This window comes from Apus apus, chromosome 15, assembly GCF_020740795.1.
Source record: "Apus apus isolate bApuApu2 chromosome 15, bApuApu2.pri.cur, whole genome shotgun sequence".
NCBI classification, from domain to species: domain Eukaryota; kingdom Metazoa; phylum Chordata; class Aves; order Apodiformes; family Apodidae; genus Apus; species Apus apus.
In genome coordinates this window covers 5,660,736-5,680,439 of record NC_067296.1, presented here as the reverse complement: position 1 = coordinate 5,680,439, position 19,704 = coordinate 5,660,736, and the positions used below count along the sequence as shown (strand labels likewise).

At 54.7% G+C, this 19,704-nt stretch overlaps 2 protein-coding genes across 3 annotated transcripts; both read left to right on the top strand.

Moving 5' to 3' along the window:
* The first annotated feature begins 1,238 nt into the window (after positions 1-1,238).
* PIGT (phosphatidylinositol glycan anchor biosynthesis class T) lies at positions 1,239-6,229 on the top strand. The gene is made up of 12 exons (XM_051632980.1): positions 1,239-1,430; positions 1,560-1,737; positions 2,537-2,664; positions 3,130-3,230; positions 3,389-3,475; positions 3,731-3,818; positions 3,905-4,002; positions 4,223-4,388; positions 4,499-4,699; positions 5,197-5,362; positions 5,482-5,565; positions 5,700-6,229. The coding sequence occupies exons 1-12, from the start codon at positions 1,256-1,258 to the stop codon at positions 5,950-5,952; spliced, it is 1,725 nt and encodes a 574-aa protein (XP_051488940.1). The 5' UTR covers positions 1,239-1,255; the 3' UTR covers positions 5,953-6,229.
* Positions 6,230-8,115: 1,886 nt separating this feature from the next.
* Positions 8,116-15,458, top strand: BLCAP (BLCAP apoptosis inducing factor). 2 transcript variants are annotated; one of them, XM_051632992.1, is made up of 3 exons: positions 8,116-8,355; positions 8,635-8,713; positions 13,828-15,458. In XM_051632992.1, exon 3 carries the CDS (start codon positions 13,914-13,916, stop codon positions 14,175-14,177), a length of 264 nt encoding a protein of 87 aa, XP_051488952.1. In that variant the 5' UTR covers positions 8,116-8,355; positions 8,635-8,713; positions 13,828-13,913; the 3' UTR covers positions 14,178-15,458. The 2 variants fall into 2 exon arrangements, with proteins under 2 accessions (XP_051488952.1, XP_051488951.1); XM_051632991.1 differs by lacking the exon at positions 8,635-8,713 and having other exon boundaries at positions 8,264-8,355.
* The last annotated feature ends 4,246 nt before the right edge of the window (positions 15,459-19,704 follow it).

Genomic DNA, 19,704 nt, shown 5'->3' with positions numbered 1-19,704 from the left:
GTGTGCTGAGGTTGCAGCCCAGGAGCAGACGAAGCCCAGGGATGGTTCCTGTGCCCAGTGTGGGAGCAAAGAGCAGACCAGGCAGAGGAGGGTGGCTGCTGGTGGAGCTGGTCACCGCGCTGAGCAACGCCGGGGCTGCCTCCAGGAGGGAGAGCCGTGTGGGCAGAGCCGAGCCCAGCGGGGCTGCCGGTCGCTGTAACCACCCACCAGGAGGGCAGCAGGGGGGGCGAACATCGGCACGCGGTGGCAGCAGCCCTGGCTGGAGGCTGCCTTAGGGAAGCAAAGGAAGAGCCATCCAAACGAAGCCCCTTCGCAGCCTGCTACACCTGCTCCCTGCAGGCCAGGTCGTGAGGAGCCAGGCACCGCGCTGGCCGGAGGCTCTGCCGCCATCGGCGGCTGCAGGCCGGGAAAGGCCTGTCCCTGCTCGGGCTGTGTCAGCACCAGCGCGATCAACACCACCGGGAAAGGAGCCTGAGAGATAAGTGAAGGGAGCCAGGGAATGCTCTGCATCCCGGCTTGCTTCCCAGGGGGTATCCCGACCTTGCCGCGCTCCCTCCTGTCTCAGCCAACTCTTCTTCATGACCGACCGGAGTCGCTACCGGGGGCTACCTGGAGCATCCCCTGGCCAGGGGGGGAGGCCCGATGGGACCGCCACCCCCGGCGCTGCCCTCCGCGGCCTCCCGGGCTGCTCCCAGGCTGGCGGGGCCGGTAGCCGGGTGCTTCCGGACGGCTCTGCGCCCGGAGAGCGACGCTGCCCTCCGGAAACGAGACGCCAAGGCGAGGGAGAGCAGACGGCTGAGGGGGGAGGGCTGAGAGGAGGAAGCCACGCCGGGAACAGGCACGGCCCTCGTGCGCGGCAAAGCCTCGCAGCCCAAGCCGGAGCAGCACGAGAGCTTCCCCAGTTTCAAAAGCCGGGCAGGGAAGTCCAAGGGGAGCGCCCCACAAACCCGACACCCTGGCTCCTTGGGCTGGGAGCTGCCGCTGCTCCCCCTGGGCCGGGCTCAGGCACAGCCGGGCAGGCGCTTCCCTCTCGGCCCGGAGCAGCTCCGGACGTGCTCCTCGGCTGCCCGGCCCGTGCGGGAGGAAACCCGGGGCCCGTGCGGGAGGAAACGCAGGGCCCGTGCGGGAGGAAACCCGGAGCCCGGTCCCGCCGTGTCCGCGCTGGCGAGGCCAGGCCGCGGCTTCCCGTCTCCATGGCAACCCCGGAAGCGGCCGCTATTGGCCGGCCGGCCCGGAAGCGGAAGCGAGCGGCGGGATGGCGGCGGCCCCGGCGCTGGCGCTGCTGGCGCTGCTGGCGCTGGCGGGGCCGGGGCGGGCGCGGCGGGACGCGCTGCGGGAGGAGCTGCTGCTGAGCCCGCTGCCCGCCGGAGAGCTGGCCGCCACCTTCCAGTTCCGCACGCGGTGGGACGCCGACCTGCCGCGGGGCGCGGGTAGGGCCGGGCGGGCCGCTGGGGGCTGCGGGGCGGGGCGGGGGTTGCGGGCGGGTTGCGGGGGTTGCATGTGACGTCGCCGGCAGCGGCGGTGCCCGGTGTGACGTCAGGGGCTGACACCGCCCGCAGTCTCTCACTACAGGCTCTTCCCGAAGGCGCTGGGGCGGCTGGTGTCGGCGCTGGGGGTGCGGGAGCTTCACCTCGCCCTCACGCAGGGCTTCTGGCGCACCCAGGCCTGGGGGCAGCCCCCCCTGCAGGCCCCCGCCGGCGCGGAGCTCTGGGTCTGGTTCCAGCCCAGCGTCACCGAGTAGGTACCCCGGCCGCGGGCCTGCCCCTCCGGGTCCCCCGCCGCGGCTGCCGCTGCTGGGAGCTGTCACTCTTCTCACGCGAGGCAGCCACGGTGTGTGAGGGGGCCGCCCGGCTGGGAAAACGCCCACTGGAATAAAAAGCCTGCAGCCCCAGGAGCTTCTCCCCCTAAGGAAAAGGAGAACATAGCCCCACTCAGCCCGTGGGACAGGATGTGGTGCTGAGGGACAATTTCTAGTTCACTAAAGGAACAAGTAATTCCCTTAGGGGCTGTGATGACCAACCCCCCGCTGCAGAGGTTGTACTTCAGCCTCTCATGAATGACTCTCTTCCTTTGACTTCCACCCAACACTTGTCACCATCTCCCTTAGCAGTGAGTCCCTCTTTGAGCTCCACATGGACCTGCAGAGTCCTACAAGTGGCCCATACCAGGTCTGCTGGCCAGGTCAGCCTTCAGAGCTGCACCAGGGTGTTGCTATAGGTCTCACAACCCCTTCCCCACACACTGCATGTCCCTGCTCCCCCAGCCCCTCTCCTTGTGTACCAGCTGTACCCACCACCAGGTCCCAGGCTGTGTGTAGCCCTGCCAGCCCCACAGCTGCCCCTGCTCTGAATGTCCTCAGATCTCATGCATTAGAATCAAACACCAAGGGAACTGGAGGCAGGACCAGCAGGCTCTGCCTGCACACTCCCTGCAGCTTCTAAAAGCCAGCACAGTCACCCCAGTGGGTTTAGTGAACTTAATGCTGCTTGTTCCGAGGGGAGCTGCTGAGTAATCTCTGCTGTCTGTTCTCACACAGTGTGGACAAAGCCTGGAAAGAACTGAGTAACATCCTCTCGGGAATATTCTGTGCTTCTCTCAACTTCATTGACTCAACCAACACAGTCACTCCCACGGCATCCTTCAAGCCCCTGGGCTTAGCCAACGGTGAGCCTGCCTGGCTCTGCCTGCCTGCTCTTGTCTCTAGCTCTAGTTCTGCCCCTCTGGGGACAGGTCCTGCAAGGACTCCGTGTTTGCAGTGGGGCCTGTTCACCTCCTCTGGGAGGCAGTTCATCTTCTTATGAACAAGGCTTGACATTGAACAGAGGCACCCCAGGAGCACTGTGTGGCAGATGCTCCCAGACCCTCGCCTGTCTCTCTGAAATGTTTTATGAAAGAGCTGGTGAGGACTGCAGGGCTCAGGGAAAAAAAAATCTGCCAGGGGATACCCTTCCCTGTTCTTCCCAAATCACTCTGAACAGAGAGGGATCCATTCCTGACGGAGCTCATGGCATTCCATGCTTGTTATGTGGGTGGTGGGCTGTGTTATACCCTGGGGGGGTGGGACAGGCCTGCTGCTGCTCTCGTGCCTGTAGCAGTACCTGCCTGTTGATGCTTCACCTCCCTGCCCAGGGACAGATCATCACCTCCTGCGATACGCTGTCCTGCCCCGGGAGGTTGTCTGCACAGAGAACCTCACTCCTTGGAAGAAGCTGCTCCCATGTGGCTCAAAGGTAACAGCAAGTCCTGCTGGCCCCTCAAGGCCACTCCTGATGGAGCTGGGTTTCCAACAGCAACCTGGGAGCATGCTCTGGGAAGCCTCAGCAGGGTCTTGCTGCCGGTGGGAGCAGAGACCAGACCTAGGGCTGGGTTTCTCCTTTTCTCCTGGCAGGCTGGGCTGGCTGTGCTGCTGAAGGCTGAGCGCTTGTTCCACAGCAGCTACCACTCACAGGCCGTGCACATCCGCCCCATCTGCAGGGTAAGTGTGGGGCCTGGGCCTCCTTCCTTGAACACCCCCCTGAGAACACCAGAAGACACCTTGTGAGGCTGCAGTGGGACATGTTGGTTCACTGAGATCCCCCTTGGTGGGTTCACTGTGTCTAATGCAGCCGTCGTCCTGCTTCTGTGGTCTTACCTCCCTCCCGATGGGATTCTTGGTGGAGTTCCTGCTCCCTCCTGCTGTCCTGCCCCTCCAGAAGTTGTGATCAGAGTCACCTGTCTCTCTCTTGTCCAGGATGCCTCCTGCCTGGCTGTGTCCTGGGAGCTCAGACAGACCCTCACTGTGGTCTTCGACACCTTTTCCAGCGGCCAAGGAAAGAAAGGTACCTCGGCAGCAGTGCTCTGCAGTCCTGCAGCGTCCCACCCCGTGGCACCTCACTCTGACTGCCACTGACTTTCCCTCCCACAGACTGGTCCCTCTTTAAGATGTTCTCTCGCACGCTCACGGACGCGTGTCCCCTGGCATCGCAGAGCAAAGTCTACGTTGACATCTCCCCTGAGAACAAGGTAATCCTCAGCCACTCTGGGGCTCTGAAGGATCCTCGCCTTGCATGGCCAGGGCCTCCAGGAGCCCTCTGGGGCTAACGAAAGGGAGTGGTGGTGTTAGTCAGAGCCCTGAGCTGGCTGTTGGGTGGGAAATCTCAGGGCCAGCTGGAAAGGCTTTGCCCAGTGCTGCCAGTAGCTTCCAAGGGGCACTTTTCCTTTCATGGCCCACTTGCTTTCTCAGGAGAAGGAGTTGCTGGAAGTGACACCCGCTCCAGCATCTGTGCTGGAAGCTGTTGTCCAGGGAGACAGGAGAACCTATGCTGTCTATGACCTGCTGAGCCCCTCCCTCTTCAACACATCTCGCAGCCTCAACGTGCAGCTGAAGTGGAAGCGGCCCCAGGACAGCTGTGAGCCACCAGAACTTCCCTCCACCTGCACCCACTGGTCCAGGTTTAAAAAAATACATCGCCTGGCATCCCCCCAACCCCCCATTCCCATGTCCCTTTCTCTCTGGCAGCCGAACTGCCGATCCCTGTGCTCCATGCTCAGCGCTACGTGAGCGGGTACGGGCTGCAGACTGGAGAGATCAGCACCCTCATCTACAACACCCACCCCTACCGGGCCTTCCCCGTGGTCCTGCTGGAGACTGTGCCCTGGTATCTGCGGCTCTATGTGCACACCCTGACTATCATCACCAAGGGGAAGGAAAACAAGCCAAGTAAGTAAACCCTCCCGGGAGCTCATGCCACCTGGTTCTCTTGGCACAAGGGGCTCATTCCAGAGATGGTTTAGTCCCTCCCTCGGGTCCCAGGGATCGCTGGGAAACTGGATTGGGAAACAAAACATCTTCAGATGTTTTCCCCAGCCTTCAGCACAGCACGCACAGTGGATGAGACTTTATTAAGTCTGTTTTGTAAGAGGCATGTGGACAGTGTTTCGTAATGCAACAAGGGTCTAATTGATCATGGTAGTAAAGGAGGTCCTGATTATATGGGTCTTACTTTGCATTTGTACCTTTCCTTGCAAACACCTGACTTTTATGGGTCATCAGCTCTGAAGATGAGCCAGAATTAGCTTTAACACATGCTTTTTGCTACCTCCCTTGCCCAGAAAACCTCTCCCAGGACAGTGGAAGCAGGGCCACCCACCCTGTGGGAAATGTCCAGGATTGGACAAGGTCCCCCTGTTGCCACTGACACATGTCTTTGGGATTAGGTTACATCCACTACCAACCAGCCCAAGACCGGAGACGGCCTCACCTCTTGGAAATGCTGATCCAGCTGCCAGCCAACTCGGTGACCAAGATCACAATCCAGTTTGAGAGGGCCTTGCTGAAGTGGACAGAGTACCCACCCGATCCCAATCACGGCTTTTACGTCAGGTAACGACACACCTCAGCTCCTCCTGGGCCTCCTGTAGGACTTGCTGCCCAGCTCTCTGGGGACAGGAAGAACTCTTGCTGCCTCTTTGCTGACACGAGCATGTCCTTTGTCTCCTCAGTTCATCAGTGCTTAGTGCCCTGGTGCCCAGTGTCACCGCCATGAAGGACGTGGATGTGGAGCAGAGCCCTCTCTTCACCTCGCTGTGAGTGCCCGTGCTGGGGAGTGGGGCTGTGCTGCAGTGCCTGCAGGCTGCTGGTCGCTCTCATCCCATCTGGTGAGCACGAAGCAGCGGCCCTGTGTGGGCTGACACTCCCTTTCCTGCTCCCAACTCTCCAGGTTTCCTTCCTCGGATGGCTCCAGCTACTTTGTGCGCCTGTACACGGAGCCGCTGTTGGTGAACTTGCCGACGCCAGACTTCAGCATGCCCTACAATGTCATCTGCCTGACCTGCACCGTGGTGGCAGTCTGCTATGGCTCCTTCTACAACCTCCTCACCAGAACCTTTCACGTGGAAGAGCCGAGCCGGGGCGGGCTGGCCAAGCGACTGGCCAACGTCATCCGCAAATTCCGGGGGGTGCCTCCCCTCTGAGAAACCAGGGCAGCAGCTCAGCTGAGCTCCCTGGGTCTCCCCAGGGAGCCCCGTGGCCAACGCTGCTGCTTGTCTCTGCTGGAAGCAGCCTGCTCCATTTTGCTGCCTGGATCTCATTGGGATCCAACAAGCTGAGAGATCGCTTCCATCGTTGGGATGGGACGTGGCTCTGAGCTCCCTGACTACTGAACTGCACTGCTCTGGGACTGGGAAAGGTGTAAGATGCCTGTTTGGGAAAGGAGGAACGATGCTGGGAGTAAACTTGAGCTGGTTTGTACATTTGTGCTGCTCCTGCTTGGTTTTACTTTCTCAACCCTGCAGGCAGAGTTGAGCCCATAAAACTCTGAGCTGTGAAGGAGGCTGGAGACCTGGGAAGGGTGGGATGTACCCTGTAGAGCTGGGTTCATCTGCTGTTCCATCCCACCTTCCATGCTGCCACATTTCTCAGTGCCCTCCTGCTACTCTTCCCCACATTTCAAGCCAGTTTTCAGGTTTATTTTGGGGCTTACCAAGGATTTGGCTATACCCAGGGTTTATTTTCTTTCCTGAGAAAAAGCTTTTCTTGGTCCCAGCTTCTCTTTGCTCACCCCTCTGCTGCAGCACAAGATCCTCCTCTGACTCCCCAGGATCATCTCTGTGCATCAGCCCTGTGTCTCCCCTGCACCCAGGGTGTCCCCAGACCTTCAGGGAGCCTCTGGGCTCAGCAGACCCCGAGTGCCAAGCAGGATCTGCTGGTGAGTGACAGCCTCATCTCTCCCAAAGTCTGGAATACAGGAACAAGGCACCACTACAGTCTTTGGTTATTTTTATACAAGACAAGGCACCCCCCTTTGCTGTGAGGTGATACTCATGGTGCTGCTCAGCCCCTGGTGGTTTTTGGGGTATGTCCTGCATGTTTTGGATGTAGCTTTTGTGATAGGAATAGACAACTGGCTCCAAAAGCAGCTCAACAAAGCGGAGGGAAATAATTAAAATATTCCCCAAAATAAAAGCAAAGCACAGCCAGAAGTCCTTTAAAAGCTTCTGCCTGAAGAGAAAGACCATAAAACCCCCATTGCCTCCTGTCCTGCACAGAACAGTCTGTTCTCACTGGCCTGGGATTCTTTTCCTACTGAATATGCCCTTCCCTCAGCAGCTCCTTACAGATCCACTCCACTGGATGGCTCCCTGCAGCCTCCAAAGCTTCTGAATTTGTTATGGATGATCCCTCTCTGTCTCTCCTTACCGAGGATGCTGCAGGGCTGGGAGCTCCCACTGCTGCCAGCTGCAGGACTGCTCCTGCAGCTCCAACACCCAACTGCAAGCTGGAATTTCTTCACAGAAACTCACAACTACAACCACAAGAAACCCGAGCGAGCGCCCAGCTCCTGCAGCAGCACAGGGGCAGGGGGACGTGGCCAGGAGCCTCTGGCATCAGGGTCCACCTTGTGGTTTGCAAAAGGATTTGGAGCCCTCAAGTTGTTTCGGGTTGGGCCCAGGATGAATCCCACAGACTGTAACCAAGGTTCCCTGGGCTTTTGGTGGGATCTGGCAGAGCCCCCTGAGTGCCAAGGCCAGTGCCCATGGATGCAGTTGGCTCCAGGAGCCAGAGCAGCCAAACCCAGTGCAAGAAACACCCCATTTGCTCCACTGCTCTTCGAGATGCAGCACCGGGAGGGGTGCTGGGTGGTCACCCCACGGCCACATGGAAAACGGGGACCCTGGATGGGGCCCAGCTGGCAATGAAAGTGCCCCCCCACGTCTGACAAGAAAGCAGCGCGCAAGCCAGCCTGAAAGCAGCATGGAAAGCAGGAAAGCTTCGCCGCGGCACAGAGCGCGGGGCGAGCAGCGTGCGCTGCCCGCAGAAAAAACCCTGCCGGCACCACGCAGAGCTCGCCAAAGGGCTCCGCGAGCAGCCTGCCGCGCACCACGCGCAGCGGCACGCGGAAATCCCCGGGAACAGGGACCCGCGCAGCCAAAACCCCGCACGGACCCGCAGCTCCTTCTATACAGATAAAGCATCCCTGGACCAGCGGAGCCCCGCGCATGCGCGGTGCCCGCCTCCCCGCAGCCTGCCGAGCCCCCCCCCTCCCGCGCATGCGCAGTGCCTGCCGCCGCGCACCCGCAGCTGCCCGAGCCCCCTCCCGCGCGTGCGCAGTGCCCGTCTCCGCGCCGCCGCGCATGCGCAGTGCCCGCCCCGCCGGGCTCCCCTCAGCGCCGCCCGCCCGACCCCCGGGTCGTGCTCCGCTCCCGGAGCTCGGTCCCGAGCCGGGCCGGGCCCTGCCAGGCGGGCAGCGGGGCTCCCTGGGACTGCCGAGCCCTGCCGGGGGCGCGCCGGCGGCTCCTGGGCGGCCTGTCTCTCCCTTCCTCAGGGCGCGGCGCGGACGGCCCCGGGATGGCGGCGTGAGGCGGCGGCACCGCGCTGTGAGTTGGGGGGGGTGGGGGGGGAAGGCGGGCCGGGGGGAGCGGGGACCCCGTGAACCATCCGCGGGTGGAGCCGGGGCTGCGCGGCCTCTGGCAGCGGTGAGCGGCGGGTCCCGGTGCGGCGGGGGAAGCGGCGCGTTCCCGGTTGTGACGGAAGCGGTTCCGCCGCCGCTTCCAGCCCCGCCGGGGGACGGAGCAGCGCCGTGCTGCCCCTCTCGGCTGCCCCAGCCCTGCCACAACCCAACCCAGGCCTGTTTCTCTCCCAAACACGCAAGAAAGGACGAACCCCAAAGCTCCCAAACGCAGCCCACGACACCCCGAGCCCCGCTGTACCGAAACGTTATCACCGATCCGGCAGGTGCTGTCACAGCCTTTCCAAGCTCTGTCACTCCCCAGACCCTTTGCCAGTGCTGCGTTGTTGGGGTTTTTTTGCCTCTTTTTACCTGAGACACAGAAAATTAGCCTTATTTTCAGGCTGTATTCAGGCAGAACCTGATGAAGGCACAAAAGGTAGAGGAGAGATCCAAATGAAAAGCTAAAAAATCAGGGAACTCGGAATGCTCCTGGGATCCAAGATCTTTGGGAGTCAAGCAAAGGCAGGGGGTGGGAATGAGGACTCTTGAGAATTAATAAATTAATACAAATGAAAGCAGCAGCACTTCAGGTGACAGCTGTCAAGGTTGACATCTGTTCCCACCACACAACTGGCTGACTTAGGGGTCTGCCCCTGTCTACATCAAGTGTGCAAGGCACAAACTTACCAAAGGCTGGGGTAAGGCCATTGCCAAAAATTGCCAAGAATCACTTTTTCCAGCTGAGTCACACCAGCAGATAAAAGCTTTTAAAAAAATAGAAAGCATAGCAACAAGGCAAAAAAAAACCAAACACCAAAAAACAACCCCCACCCCGAAGTTAAATCCCTGATACTGCAAATAGGTCTTAAAGTTAGAACAGTATGAGTTCTTGGGGTTTTTTAAGAGAGTTTGTCATCTAGAAAGCTGCTCTGCTGTTGCTTTTCTTAGCTGAACTCAGACTCCTCACTTGATAGCTCTTTCAACTCTGCTTTTCCACAATGCTTTGGATATTGTGTATTTTTAGCAGCTGTTTTGGCTGCTACATAGTATTTGAGAGTTGGTTTTGAAGACGGGTTGGCAGCAGGAAGCACTGCCCACACACATCAGCTCACGTGGCTCTGACAGGGGTTTTGATTTAAAGTTTTAATCAAACTGTACAACAGGTGAGCCTTATAGGTAAGAAACTCACTGCAAGCCCTCAGGGCTTACTCCTACGTGCATGGTGTAACTTCAGAGAGATTTTGATCTAGACAACGTGACTTTTCATTCCCCAGCAGAAGCTTTGGGGGTAAGGGGGAGATTGGAGGTTACTCAATCTTTTATTGCAGACCTTTTGGCTGCCAGCCTGGGGGGCTGTTTGTTTAGCATCTGCTGGGGATGTTCCTTATGGACAGTACTGGCTTCATAGCTGCCTTAGTAAGGACTGAACAAGCTTACCTTTTAAGTGCTTAGTGAAAGCCAGCTGATCATTCTCCCCTGTCAGGGTAAATGGGCTGTTAAGAAATTAAGCTATTCTTGAGAAAGGTACAGACTCGGTGTTGACATACTGATGGGTAAAACCTGTGGTGTAGGGACACCTTTTGGCCTCTTAATTGCTGAATTAGCTTGTAGAATATTAAGGAACAGCTTCCTAGCTTCTCAGATGGATGTGTTCCAAAATGTGACCAGTGATTGCAGAACACTACAGACTTGTGCTGTGCTGCTCACTTTTCATAATTAAAAAGTTTTGTTTCTGGCTGGGAAAGGTGTGCTGCTGCCCTTGCCCTGGAATCTGAAAATCCTCCCCACAAACATGTGCCAGTAGGACCTGCTGGTTTAGAATAGTCCAGGGAGAGAAGATGACTGAAAGTAGGGCTGTGGACATGATGGAAGCTGATTAATAAGCATGTGAAAAAGTATTGGTGTTTACTTACTAATGAGGTGCACAGGGAGCTTCCCCCGGCTGCTATTCTGCCTGCAGGAGCTGGCAGGGAGAAAGCACATGGAGATAAGATGGAGCTGCTGTGGGGAGATCAGCAGGAACCACTCCTGTGTTCAGCTGCTGAGAGGTCTGAGGCAAGTTCAGGAGGATCTGAGAGCTGTGGAGGAGCAAGAGGAGGCAGTGGTGGGGAGATGAGAAGGAGCTGTCTGGTAAACATGAGTGGCAGCCAAGTCAGATGACTCCAGCAGGAGCACAAGAGCAGTCTTGAGGTTAGCAGGACACCAGGCTGGCTAAGGAGGAAGATGAGTCAGGCAGGGGAGAACAAGAGCAACTGGTTGAGGAAAAGCAGGATGCGGTTGTGAAACAGGGAGCTGGTAAAAGTACTGTTGGGTGACAAGTTCTTAGTTGCTGTGGGAGGTGATAATCTCTAGCTTGGATCATGAAGAGGGGACAAAGAAAACAAGGTAGGAATTCTTCATTTGCAAGTCTCACTTTGCTTGAGAATGTAGGCAAAACTGAATGTTGTTAAGGCTTCAGGAAGGGACTGCCTGTCCTGGGCACCAAGGAGAGTGGTAGTGCCCTGCTCAGCAAGGAGCTGACAGCAGGGGACTCTTTGATCAATAGCAGGGAAAGAGAACACAGTCTCACTGCCAGCTGTATAAAGGAGTCTCCAGTGAAGAGCTAGGAAGAGTATTTATCTTACCAGTGGAAAGTCCCTTGAGGAAGACAGAGCTGCAGAAATCTCAAGTATTGATACCTTTTGTAGGATCGGCTGTGGGATGCAACAGACAAAAGGTTTTCAACCTTTAACTGGTGGACAAAGGGGCACATGAAAATACAAGGCAACTGACTACAGATAAAAGAGTTCAAACATCTGCATTTGTTAAAAGTCCAAGAGGTTCGCAGATTGAAGGGCACTGAAACTTCATAGCAAAAAATAACCACTATTAAATGGTTCTTTATTCTGCAGAGTGGTTGCATTGATTTCTACAAGCTCTTCCAGGAAATATCAATATTCAAAAATGGGTAACTTGTTCTGAGATGGATGTGTGTGTGTAGGAAGCATTTAGGTAATCCTTACACACTTAGAATGAGCTCGCTGTTCAGAGCATTATCACTTAAGTCTCTGCCATGGTGAGGCCCAGACAGTGGAGTTAAATGCAGCTGCATCATGAGTTATAATTACACTCTCAAACTGCAGTCAGTTGTAAAGCCTGGGTCTGTCTGTAGGCACTTGAAGCTAAAGCCTCGAGAAAGGGTGACCCATAGACTGGCCACATATGTCCAGTTATAGAAGTTGAGCTGATGTGACTTCAGGGCTGGATCCAGCAGAAGTATGACATGATGTTTTGCACTACCTGCGTCTTTTAGCACTTGGGAGAGAAAGGCTGTAGGAAGCTTCAAGGAATGAACATTTCAGGAGGATTAAAGCAGCTGCAGATCATTGATTTGGTACAGCTTTGTTGTATTCAGTCCAATCTGAACTAAAAAATTTGGCTGGTGGGGTTTAATTACCCTTCTGTTAAAATGCTTGTTGATAATTTTTTTATCCATTCTTCCCTTTGGAAAAAAGTTACCTAGTACTTCTGCAGTACTTTTACCCCAGAGACATCCAGGCAGTTGACAAAAGCTGTGAGACAGCCTGTTGCATTATGGAATAAGTAATCCTTATTTCCAGTGTATGGATGGGGGCAAACAGGCTTGGGGCTAGACTTGCCCTTAAAGATATGAGTGACTTGCATAAAAAAGAACCAATATTACAAGTTTTATTCCTTTGACTTTATCCATATTGCAGTGTAAAATAACTTCTCCCTTATTCTTTAGCTCTCTAAGTACAGCTTAGTTGTACTAATTGAACCCCAGCTGCCCCCTCTCTGCTGGAGAACCCTCTCTTGCAAGAGTGCCAGCACAACATGCTTTCCCCAAATACTCAAGTATTTGTTTGCCCTGGTGGAGATTTTGGCCTGTGTTCTCTCTAACATTAAAATAGCCCCTGCTGCTGAGGACACTGTGGATGGCAGCCTGGTTCTTGCTTCTGACAACAGCTACTCAGTTACCTACAAGCTTGCAGAGCTGTAAGACAGGTCTGACCTCAGTGATTTTTTGGAAGAGAACCATGTGTGGTTTTCCTCTTGGCTTCTCTGTGCAATCCCTCATTCTCCCTCTCTTCTCCAGCAAATCCCTTCTCCTGCCAACAGGAGCCAGAGGAATTTGCTGTTTGTTTACCTTCTCACTCCTTCATCCTACTAACCTTCCCACCCCCAGTTGTAATCCCAACAGGCTTGGCTCAGCCCTCCATCCCTCTGACAGAGCACTACTCACTTGAGTATTTTCAGATAAAAGGATTGCTGTAAGAAGCTGTTCTGACCAGGCTCTGTATTCCTTGCCTGGTTTTGCCCTTGGGGTAATAAGTTTGGAGTACCCTCTTCTCATGGTTTCCCTACTGCATGAACTGAAGGAAAACTCCTGGTTATTCCCTTCCACCAATACTGGTATCTTCTAGCCTGACCTGCTGTTGCTATCCCAGGCTGCTGAACTCCACTCTTCTGCCCCCTTTCAACAGTTCTGGCTCTGAAGAAACACCTCTAAGGCATTTCTTTTTAAAGCCATTTGAAATTCTTGGATGAAGATGTTTGAACTGCTTAGAAAGAAAAAAAGAAATAAATATCCCACACACATTGTGGTTGGTGTGGTTGCTAAGATAGAAGCACGAGTTGTGGACTTGTAGTGTTCTGCCACCCCTGTTGGAGAAGCCCTTAAAGCTCAACTGTTTCCAGAGGGCTTTATAATAATCCAAGTGAGGAAATCTTGTGTTTACAGCACTTAGGAAAATGGCCATTTTGAGACTGTCCCCTCTTTGATCTATTCACATACTTGGTTTTATCTGACCTTAGCTGATTGGCAAGGATTATAAATCCCTTAAGCAGGGACTGCTCTCCCCTTTGTTTTACAGCCTGGACACTTGGGGCTTTCCTGGGTAGCTACATGGTATAGCTTGAATTCCGTGCTGTCCTGCTGGAAAGCTTTATAACAGGGCTGTGGGGAGGAAGCAGTTTGTGTGCTGAACACTTCCTAGGCACTTCTTAACACTAATGCTTCCTTAACACTTCTTTGTAGCACCTGATAGTTTACCCTTAGTTGCATTTCTTTATACTATCACTCAAGTCTTTGTACAGTCTTTTTCCTTTCTGTATCCCCCTCTCCTTTCTGTTCCTGCACTAGGCAAAAGAGAAGCTGCTAACCTGGGGAAAAGCCTGAGAAACAGCACACAACTTCTACACCAGCAGCAGATAACCATGTCCCCAGCCAGGTAGTTCAGAAAGCAGGAAACTTTGCACTAGCTCTGAGACACAGTAGAATTTCATACTGGGAGTTCCAGCATACGATGCCTGGGAATAAATAAAGCTGTGTGAGAGGAAGGTCTGTTGATTTTTTTGTGCTCTTTCTGACAGTCTGCCATTTTACCTGTCCCTACAGACCAGCCTGTCTGCCAGAGGAGCTGCTGGAGACTTTTCTGGAGCACACCTGACCACTGCTGCCACAGAGCCCCACCAGCCACCACCATGTACTGCCTGCAGTGGTTGCTTCCTGTCCTGCTCATACCCAAGCCCCTCAACCCAGCGTTGTGGTTCAGTCACTCAGTGTTCATGGGCTTCTACCTGCTCAGTTTTCTCCTGGAACGGAAACCTTGCACGATTTGTGCCTTGGTCTTCCTGGCAGCTCTAGTCCTCATCTGCTACAGCTGCTGGGGGAACTGCTTCTTGTATCACTGCACTGGATCCCAGTTGCCGGAATCAGCTCACGATCCCAGCATAGTGGGCACCTAGGAAACAATAATCTTCCAGTCTGCTGAGGGCTCTTGTTTTGCTTTTTGAAAGGGGTTGGGCTAGGGAGGAGGGAAGGGGGTGTTAGGCATGTGACTGGATTAAAACCAGCCTGTTTCCTGTAACTGTGTGTGGACTAAAGTGGTGAAGTCCTCCCACTCTGCCTGTGAAATTCAACTTGTTTACTGTCTGAACTCTGGCAGCACCACCTGCTTTTTTAGAAGCAGAAACTTTTTTTTTCTTCCTTCCTGTATCACCGGGAATGGACACCAGCCCTCCCAACTGGTGGAGGACTGAGCTGCTGGCCTCTGCCCAGCTGCTGCATGGCAGTGGAGTTGTGTGTCACTCACTTTGCAGCAGGCCACCATGGTCTAACTCAGGGCCTTCAGCCCTGCTCGAGTAGCTACAAGATTCTCTCCATCTTTCCCTCTGTGGGGAGCCAGCCTTCCCTCCTTGTGATCAAGGGCAAGCTCGACAGCTCACAGATGGACTTGGCCAAAAGCTGCTGGAGCCAGAGGCAGTTGAGTCACTCCTCCTGCTCAGCCTGCCAAAGAGATGCGTGCACTGCCCAAGTGCTTTCTCAACTACTTATGCTCCAAGATCATAGCCTGAAAGCCTCAGTTATGCTGCTGCTTTTATAAAGCCTCACGGGTCATGGAGACTGTCTCTTCCCCTCCTTCTAGATTTCCAGGGTTTACTGAGGTATTGACTACTGGGATGCTGCAAGATTTGGGGTTTTGAAAGTCACTGTGACCCTCACCCTATAAAACTCATGCTAGCCCAGAAGACCAGGTGTGTGCAGGGCAGGAGAGGATACTGAGGTGGAGACATGGCTTGAAGCAGTAAATGCTTCAGCCATTTTCAGTGATATTTTTTTCGGGCCAGGGGTGACAGAAGGTGCTGGTGCTACTGACAGGAGAAGGGAAGAGGCTGAAGGAGTTCTGGTGTCTCCACCTCCCTGGCAGAAGGATGTCAGGAAACCTGAGTGGTGGTGGGTCAGTCCTACAGCCACGGTTGTGCAGGGCTTCACACTGCATATATTACTCTGTGCAGCCAAACCTATGAGAAACCTTAGAGGTTAACACAAAATACTGCCTCTCAACTTTTAAAGGTTCCCTTCTCTTTGCCATCTATTTGTCTTTACTTCAGTCTTGTGGAGAGCAGCAGAAGCAGCTGTTGCTGTCCCGAGGAAGTTCAAGCTATGAGGTTGTGAAACTTCCAGAGTATTGTTTGTTCATTGCACAGCTGTTCAAAATGTTTAATAAAGCTTTATAAAGTTTGGTCTGTGGCCTCCTGCCCAGCATGATGCATCAGCTGCTCCTTGCAGAGGCCTTGGCCCAGCAGTCGTGTGTCTGTTCTGCTCCTAGCACAGTCACCCCGCAGGGTCTCCAGCAAGAGGCAGAGCCTGTTTGCCCTGTAGCTCCGAGTGCTGACCCCTCATTAATTGTTTAACCTGACATGAACAGGCTCAGAAGCACGCTGCTGATTCCTGAACAGCCTCGTCTCACAGCACAGATCACTTCTGGTTCTATCTCTGCACTTGGGTGACAGATTCCCCCTTCCTTACTGCTGACGGAACTCAACCACGAGCCGTCTTTAGCCACTAATCCCCGACGCCGGCAGTAAAAGTGTCCTCCACCAGGTGTCTGTGCTGTGTGAGCCTGTCCCATGATGCCACAGCTTCCTGCCCTGTCCTCTTGCAACCCTTTGCCACGAGTCATCCGGGGGGAGATTAGGTTGTCAGCCCTTCCCAGCTTTAGCCATGACCTGTCGTTCCAGGTGAGAACGGGCACGTGCAGCAGACAGACATGGGACTGTCTGCTCCAACAGCACCCAGGAACACCCAGAGGGTTAAAGGGTGCAGGAGCTCTGCTGAAACCAGCTTCCTTTACACTCCGAAGTCCTGAAGACCAAGGCCAAGTTGGAAAGGGTTCAGGGTGTATCAGTGTTTACATGTTTAAAAACAGAAGTGTGTGCCACATCACCAAGAATAGATATGACAGCTCTGTCACCTGCCAGGCTGAGGGAAATCCCAGTAGCTGTCACATCAGCTACAGCATAAACAACAAATAGGAGAGGGGAGGGCATTTACAAGCTGTGGCAAGTCTCCTGCCTTCTAAGCAAATTTTAAGTTTAAATTTATTTAAGCTAATGCATCCCTTTTAAGAGCACACTGTTGTTGCTAACTAGCCAAGTTGCACTCTACAGCAATTTAAATCAATCCTGACCCCAAAGCAAGACAGTCCTTTGGCTTGATACACAGGGTTCAAGACAGCTGCAGGCTCCCCCTTCTGTGAGACCCAATTTAGAGCAAAAAAGCACTTCAAAAGGGGAGCTTCTGGTGTAGCAAGAGGAGAGACCTCTGCAGATTGGTGGGTAAGCAGCCTGTCTTGCAGCCCTCCCACCCCAAATGCAGATAAAGACCATCTTTAATATGCACACAGCCCTCACCAGCACACTGTCATACCTTCTTAAGGGCACTGAGATGCTATCTTCATTTTAAATAGAGAAAATGAAAGCAATTTCATCATGGTCAGACAGAACACCTCAGGCAGAGTGAGGAACCCAACCAGGTCTCACATTCCATGCTCATCCTTCTGTGAAGAGACCATGAAAAACCAGCCTGTGACTGCAGAACAGGTCAAACCCGATGGCTTTGGAAAAGCACCATCAGAGCTTCCCTGCCTGTGCACCACAAATGGGGCTGAGCCCACACAGACACAGCTCCTGTGCTCTGGGGCAGGCATTTGCTGCCCACACAGGAGGAGGCTCGGAGATGATGTTCTGCCCTGGTCTCAAGAAGCTTCTCTGCCAGAAGAGCAGTGGGGTGGCTCTGTCTCCCAGTATCCTGGAGGTCTCTGTGTGGGGACCACCCTGGTGGGCTGGCACTCAGGGAGTGGCTATGTTAGTGACCCTGAGAGCAGTGGGGTTTAACATAGCCACTGTGTCCTGCCAGGTCCCATCAAGCCTGGACACTGCCCGCAAGGGCTTTGGCGCAGAGTGTCTCATCACCTTGCTGTGTCCATCTGTCTGGTGCTCCATAGATACAAGGAGCTGGAACCTTAAGCTGTTCCTTTGTCTTTCCACTTGAAGGAGAGGTCATTTTCTAGGTCATGTAACAGATCAGTGACACAGCAGGGTCAGGAAAGGGGGGAAAAAAACCCCAAACCAACAAACCCATCCCTAGAAACAGAGGTGCACCTTAGCTCAGGCAGCCCTCGGGCTCCTCAGGGCTGGGGGCTTCCCACTCCCCTCCTCACTACTTGTCAGGGAGAGGCACTGTCTCCAGGATGAGCTAGTAGGACACCACAAGGCTTCCCATAGAGGAGGTTTGGCCATAACTGCCAGGCTGGTGTGGCTTTTTGAACCTTAGATCTGCCAGACATTCATATTGGTGCATCTCACACCTCAGGAGCTGTTGTCTGGCAGACAAGCTCCCCAGCACTGTTTGGGGTGCAGAGAGAGACCCAGCTGCCTGGGGCCACCATGGCCACCAGTCTGCCCTGCCAGCATCTGCCTACCCATCCCCACATCTTGCTGGGCAATTAGTGCCTCCTGCCTGGATGCCCTCCCTGCTTACCCTGAGAAAAGCCCACAGCATGGCCTTACTAGCAGCAAATGGAGGAGAGAGGCTGATCCCTCTGAGGAGCTGTTTGGGCTGGAAGCACCCACCAGGCAGCTGCTGCTGATAGCACTGGGCTCCTACAGCCACCAGCCTCGTCCCCTTGTGCTGTTACCCTGGGGCTGGTCCAGCCAAAACCCAGAGCCAGGGAAGCCACAGAGAGCCCAGCCCTGCCTGTTTCTTTGCACCAGGGCTGATTCCCAGCCCTCAGACCTCGGGAGGTAAGCTGTGTGTCAGGTAAGGACTTTAGCCCTTCCCTTAGCAGCCTGGAGATTAGCCCTTGGCAAGAGGGCTTTGCTGCTCCTCCCAGCAGAAGCAAATCCTCTGGCAGCAGGGCAAGGGAGGACAAGCAGCACAGGTGCCACCCATACCTGCTGCTGGGGCAGATGAGATCTGAGTGGCAGTCTGCAGGGGACAGAGACAGGCTTTGTGCTCCAAGTCAGGGGTTGCTGGCAGCCTCTCCTCTACCCCTTGCTACCAGGGAGCAGCACAGCCAGTGACACCCCAGAGCAGCCCAGGATTTGCTCTGGAGGATCCTCAGCACACAGAGCAGTTCAGGGCTGCCCCTGCTCACAAGCATTATCCTCTTGGAGTCTGGGTCAAGAGCCAGGACTCAACGCTTTGGGGGTCCCACTGAGCGCTGGGAGGAGTGAAGGGGGTACTCAGACCAAACAACAACTCATCCTTGCCCTTTTAAAAACCTGCTACCAGCACAAGCTGCCGACACAGCACCCCTGTCCCCTTACCTGACCTGCTGTGGGGCAGCCACAGCCCCCACCCTCACACCCAAACCCTCTCCCGGGCTTACAGGGCAAAACATGAAACATGAGTGTGAAGCAAACAGCAAGATTGAGTCCATTAGAGGAGGCACGTGGTGCCAATCCCCAGGAGCACCTGCTCAGGCTGGGATGCCCAGCAGGAGCGGACCTGGGTGGTGATTCCCATCTCACACCTCCTGGCCCTGCAACCTCTGCCTCTCCAGGCTGATGTCACCCCCTTCCCACCCCATTCCACAGGACTGACCTCTACGAAGGGCCCCTCCTGCTGGAGGAGCCCCAGGCCTGGTCCCCTCACAGGGGTGACCTCACCAACCCACCCCAGCCCACGCCACGCACAGGGACCCAAGGGACTTGCCAACAGGAGATAACCTCTCCTTCACTTAATTGCTTTAAAGAGAAGCAAAACATAAAGCATTAAATATTTAAGGCAGCAAGACTGAGCCACTTACCAGCCTGAGGAGGAGGGAGCAGCCACACGCCAGCACCAAGCAGCCAGACCGAGGGGCTTGGGGCACTAAAGCCACCCCAGAGTGTGGTGATGGTGAAGGACCATCAGCAGCAGCCACCCTACCCTCAGAAGACCTGCTCCCCCCAGCACGGGGCTATACATCAATGCCTTAATCACCAAGTGAGGGATCCCACTCAGCACCCACTCGTTATGCTAACGAAGCAGGCCTGCTTCTTGTCCTTGCTGATGAAGCCCATCCTGCTGAAGGGAGGGCACCCCCCTGCCCCATCCTGCACCCCCAGCTCAGCTGTGGGGGGCTGGCAGTCAGATCTCCTGCCTGCTGGGCTTGTGGCTTTGATGTGCACAGCAGGGTCACCATGTCACCAACTACCATGACAGGGATGCTTAGAAATCCTCTCATACACGAGCTACACTTCTTTCTTTTCTCATTCTTTTTCTTTTTTTATGGTGAGGTTTCTTTGTATTTAATTATCAAACTGCAAAGTATTTACATCAACATTAGAGTTTCAAAGCATCTCAACCCCTCACCACCCACAAAGCTGCACCTTTTCAGGTTGGGGTTTTTTTTGTTCCAAATTTTTATTATTATCCAAAAAGAACAACGACGACAACAACAAAAAAAAAGCTAAATATTTGACACTGAAAAAGGCAGGTGGGGGG

Excerpts from the sequence above, each read along its gene's own strand:
- PIGT (XM_051632980.1), top strand. The coding sequence starts at position 1,256 with ATGGCGGCGGCCCCGGCGCTGGCGCTGCTGGCGCTGCTGGCGCTGGCG. Across the intron at positions 3,231-3,388 it reads TGCTCCCATGTGGCTCAAAG|GCTGGGCTGGCTGTGCTGCT; the intron begins GTAACAGCAAGT and ends TTCTCCTGGCAG. Across the intron at positions 5,363-5,481 it reads AATCACGGCTTTTACGTCAG|TTCATCAGTGCTTAGTGCCC; the intron begins GTAACGACACAC and ends TTGTCTCCTCAG.
- BLCAP (XM_051632992.1), top strand. The coding sequence starts at position 13,914 with ATGTACTGCCTGCAGTGGTTGCTTCCTGTCCTGCTCATACCCAAGCCC.